Genomic DNA, 5421 nt, shown 5'->3' on the forward strand with positions numbered 1-5421 from the left:
ATTACCTTATTTCGTGGATAATTGTGGAGAAAGCGTGTTCTACACCTCAAACATTTTAAATTAAGCGTTATTAGATATATATAGATAAGTTTAAATCTTATTAGCCTAACACATAATACATACATAAAATATGTCTAATTAAGCTTGAACATTTACATTTTAATTAATTTACTATTTTATTTGAACTTAAACCTATGATGGCATTTAATGTACAATATAATTAATATATGCCTATACATTATTATTATTACATATAATTAATAATGTGAAGATTATGCCACAAAACAATGACAAATTGACAAACCATAAATGTAGTTTCTATAGAAGTTTCAAACAAGAATTCCTTGCTCATTCTATCAAATTGTTTATAATCCGTGAAAGAGCTTTAGAATCAACTTTAATAGCCTCCTTAATGAAGATCAATAATTATTTTGGATTAAGCATATATAATTAAGTTGTAGATAAGAAAACAAATCATAACAACTACCCAAGAAAACATTAAGGATGGAAATCATAATCCTAGAAACTTCTTATGGTAAGTAATTATAATGACAAACTATAACAATAATGATAATGTTTATCGTGACTTAAACATATTTAACGAAACTAGCAGCCTTGTCGCCCATCTCGACAGCTCTTCCATTAGCGTAATCGACTTCGGAGATGAATCTCGACCAAAACCAATGTTCCTTCCACACAACCACCATTTCCTCAATCGGAATGTTCTTGGTTTCGGGTAAGAAGAAGTAGATAAAAATGGTCATGACTACAACCCAAAATGCAAAGAAGATGAACAACCCGAACTTGAGGTGACACAACATGTTTAGAAAGACTTGAGCAACCGCGAATGTGAAAATCATGTTAACCGACACATTAATACTTTGGGCAGCTGATCGAATCTCCAACGGAAAGATCTCACTCGGCACCAACCATCCCAATGGACCCCATGACCAAGCAAAAGCCGAGACATAAAGACAAATAAAGAGAACCACAACTATGGCATACCACTTGGGTAGTTCTCCCGGAGTCCCATTCACCCCAAATTTGGCACCAATACATGCCGCAATTACAATCTAAGGCGAAATAAACTCAAAAATAGTAAGTTTGGTGGTAAAATTAAGCAACTCTAATAAACTTTAAGTGCAAAATTTACTTACTTGACAAATCAACATTTGAATGCCACCTTCTAGGAACAAAGATCTTCTACCCCACTTATCAACACCGTAAATCGAAACCAAGGTAGCCCCGACATTCACCACGCCAGTAATGACTGCCGACATGAGGGAGGCTTCACTCCCAAACCCGATAGTCTTGAAAAGAACCGGGGCATAGAACATGATGACATTAATTCCTGTTAGTTGTTGGAAAAAAGGGATGAGAATGGCCATTGTCAATTGAGGTCTATACTTGCGTTGCAACAAATTCCTCCACGGATGCTCCACTTGTCTCGACTGCTCGCTAGCAGCCACCAGATCCCTCAGTTCCTCATCCACGTCATCGACACCTCTTATTCGACGTAACTTGTCCCTGGCCTCGTCGTGCTTGCCACGCTCGATCATTGAGTTGGGAGTTTCGGTAAGGAGGAGAGATCCGATCGTGATAATGATGGCGGGTACCATGGCACCGCCGAGACTATAACGCCAGCCTTCGCCGTTCTTCATTTTCGCAAAGAAGTAGTTGAGGATGTTGGCAACGAGAATACCGATTGTGATGGAGAGCTGAAATCCTATGTTGAGTGCTCCTCGGTATCTATATGGTGCCATCTCCGAAAGATACAATGGTACCGACTACATATACATTTTTCATACCAAAAAAAGAGTAAATATTCATGAAACCAAGAAACATATGAATGTACAATTTTATAGTCAATTGTGTTTTTTTTTGAAAAGAATCCATGTAAACTAAATAAAAATTGTCAAATTAAATTAGATTAACAAACAATTGTACAAATACAAAAAAAGGATTATTTGTACTAATTAAAGTTAGTAATGAGAGAAATTCTAAATTATCTTTGAGGTATGAAGAAAAGACTAAAAATTATTAATATTCAAATAAATTTTTGAAAATAAAATAAAAAATATTTAATTATTGCAGGTCTTTGTTGATTTAAAAAACATATTTTTAACATAATCCAAAATTCATTCCACTCTCATTTTCTTCAATCAACTTATAATTTATTAATCAAAATACAAAATTTTTAATTTTTTTTTATTATTATACATGACTTTGTTTCAAATATGTTTATAAAAACCCTCAAAATTTATATAAAAAAAAGAGTAAGTTAGTGGGTTAGTAAATAAATTTATATGTTTTATAAAACTATGTTTCATCTCCTATTTTAGGCAACCATTAACAAATAATATAAAATGAGTTTATTTTTAAACCAAAAGTATTTATTTTATTGATATTTAAATAATATGAATTAGTTTATATTAGTCTAAACCCAATAAAAACAACTTTATTATTATTATTATTATTATTACAAGAAATACCTGATTAGCAAATCCGATACCAAAACCTAGAAGAATACGACCGAAAATAAGCATCCAAACAGCCTGAGCAAATCCATTTATGAAAGCTCCGATCAAAAACAGAACACCTCCAGCCAACATAGATAACTTCCGACCCAACTTCCTCGTAACCGTAGATGCCACAAGTGACGAGATAAGTGCCGCTAAATACAAAGAAGACGTGAACAAAGTCAAAGTCTCGCTGTTAAACTTGCAATACTGGTTCACAGACTTGTCTTCATTCTGTTTCCTGTAAACCGACGGGAAAAACTTCTCCAAGAATGGATTCATAGAAGTAACTCCACCTATATATATAATTGATACAAATTAGAATCAACAAAAACCCAGTAAAAAAGATTGATCATTTAATTCGTTAGCTAAGTATAATACCTGAAATTCCAATATCGTAACCGAATATGAGACCGCCCATGGAAGCCACTATACAAGTGATGGTGACAAAGATGGTCAGATTTCCTGGGTATTCTTTCCCGTTGCCGGGACCGGTAGCAACGCCGACGGCCGGCATCTTTTTTTACTTTGAGGGAGAGAGACAGAGAGAAATGAGGACTGAATTATTACTAAGAACTGAGAAGAGAATTTATAAAAGTAGGTTTTTTCATAAACAATTTTGTTAATTTAGGGACAGTGAGTTTCTTTTCATAAAATAAAATAAAAAGATGAACGGTCAATAGTCAATTGCAACCCAAATATGTAATAAATTACATTTATTTTGGACATAATTGTTTGAAGTGGAAGATATTAGAGAGTTTTTTTTGGATTATTTTAGTTTATAATTTAAATAATATAATTAACTCTATTAAAATTTAGAGAGGATTGAGAGAAGGAATTTGAGCTGATTTGTTGAAAAAATAATAAATTTTATTTCTCTTTTCTCTCTTCTCATCTTTTATATTTTTCTCAGTCAGTGATGTGGTGACACGTCATTCTCTCTTACAACGGTTAATTCCATGCTATACATGCAGTGTCTGTATCCATTAAGACAGCGTCACCTGCAGAAAGAAAAAATCAACAAATGAGAAAGATAATTTTTCACTTTTGTTTATATGTGTTATTTTATGAGTGAGATAGAGACATCGACTATATGGTATCATCTCTCCAAATTCCCTCGTTATATCACCCCTCATTAATATATAAACAAATTCTATTCTTTTTTTATTATTTTTACTAAATATTGTTTGGATTTTTAATTGGTTTAATTATTAATTTTTTATTTATTTAAAATTTAATAAATAAAGTAAGAGTTTGTTGGGTTGAGGTTACTTATAAAAATGTTTATAGGTGAATATAAATGATGTGATTAATTAAAGAGCGAATGAAATTATGTTTAATTATAGTTATATTTAAGAAAAAAACTAAGCCAATAAATTGGAATAAAATTAGTGATATAGTTAGAATGATATAAAATTAAAAAAACTCAAATCAAACTAGTTATTTTTATTTTTTATTTGTAGGGATGACAATGATTACTGTAGATATCAATTAACATTCATATATTTTTAATTTGGTTCGAAAAATTGAATTCAGGACTTGAATTCAATAAACCGGTAGGTAACCTTTATTATCCTGAGTTGAATAGGGGTTGAATCTGCTATCTTATGGTATGTTTCATTAAATGTCATTTTTCAAAAACACTTTAAAATTATATATATATATATATATATATATATATATAATAAGTTTTTTTTATAAAAAGAGAGAAAAATTTAAAGTTTATTGAAAAATGAGACAAACCATTGAGACATACCGTGTAGTACATTGCCCAAAGAATAGAGCATCTGACCAATAATTCAGCCGTTGACGGCAAGTCAATGACAATAAGATTTCAATTAATGAGCAAAAGGGACTTGTGGGTCCAACAAAAGTGATTTTTTTCCCCTTAAGGTAGGAATAGCAAATAATATTGTGTAATTAGGTCTTTGCAGACTCTCGTGTTAACAAAATAATATTATGGACATGTAATTATGGAGTATTTACGATTACAACACATTATTTATTAAAAAGAATAATATATTTAATAAATGCTTTTTGTTAGTTAGATATGGGGTTATTTCAAAATAATAGAAATTAATGATTTTTTTTATTTGATACAAAAATAAGTTATTTATCTTATTTGGCTTAAATGAATGATACAATATTTGTAATGTGATTTAAATAATTAGTACCTCAATGTGCAACTTGATCAGCCTTTTCAACCAGAATAATATATAGGTTAATAAATAAATAAAACTTAAAAAAGTAAATTGTGATATAATATTGTATACAACTAAGTAACAACATTCAACTAATTAAGCATATCATATAAACATGACAACGGTTTAGAAATGAATTACAATTTGTCCTTATGGAAACTAATCTTGAGGTTTTATTCGGTTTTCACACGTTACATATTTCATTTCTTATTTGTTCCAAAAAAAAAAATATATAATATTATTATTTAAAATTAGTTAGATAAACATGATATCAATTGATGCACAGTGACATCATAAGATGAGGTTCATTATTTTGGCATTTGTTCAAAATTCTTATTGCTTTTTATTTAACTTTTGTACATTTGGCTGCAAATTAAGAATCAGATAAGCTCACTGAATTAGACATGGAGTAATATGTATTCAGATTAATGCAGACACCAAATTTCAATTCATGATTTCATCACAAATCTTTTTTACTCTCTTTATATTTTATTCATCGGAGAATTTAGACTGGTTTGTTTGACTTGATTTAGTTTGTATTGTAAATCTAAATATTTTAATTATATATATATATATATATATTAATAAGTAGAAACTAGTATAACCTCCATGTCCATTGACCATCTATAATTGGACAAATATCCACTAATATTGTTAACTACTAAAAATTCACAAATTAAAAAAAATAATGAGATTAAGGA

General features: G+C 30.0%; 1 protein-coding gene across 1 annotated transcript; it reads right to left on the bottom strand.

Annotated features, from left to right (window-relative positions):
* Positions 1 to 487: 487 nt before the first annotated feature.
* Positions 488 to 3075, bottom strand: LOC124923011 (sugar carrier protein C-like). The gene is made up of 4 exons (XM_047463542.1): positions 2901 to 3075; positions 2493 to 2815; positions 1158 to 1787; positions 488 to 1073 (listed from the first exon to the last, which is right to left on the bottom strand). Exons 1-4 carry the CDS (start codon positions 3034 to 3036, stop codon positions 588 to 590), a joined length of 1575 nt encoding a protein of 524 aa, XP_047319498.1. The 5' UTR covers positions 3037 to 3075; the 3' UTR covers positions 488 to 587.
* Positions 3076 to 5421: the final 2346 nt, after the last annotated feature.

Source organism: Impatiens glandulifera, chromosome 1 (assembly GCF_907164915.1).
Source record: "Impatiens glandulifera chromosome 1, dImpGla2.1, whole genome shotgun sequence".
Classification (NCBI taxonomy): domain Eukaryota; kingdom Viridiplantae; phylum Streptophyta; class Magnoliopsida; order Ericales; family Balsaminaceae; genus Impatiens; species Impatiens glandulifera.

Excerpts from the sequence above, each read along its gene's own strand:
- LOC124923011 (XM_047463542.1), bottom strand. The coding sequence starts at position 3,036 with ATGCCGGCCGTCGGCGTTGCTACCGGTCCCGGCAACGGGAAAGAATAC. Across the intron at positions 1,788-2,492 it reads GTATCGGATTTGCTAATCAG|TCGGTACCATTGTATCTTTC; the intron begins GTATTTCTTGTA and ends ATGTATATGTAG. Across the intron at positions 1,074-1,157 it reads TTCAAATGTTGATTTGTCAA|ATTGTAATTGCGGCATGTAT; the intron begins GTAAGTAAATTT and ends ATTTCGCCTTAG.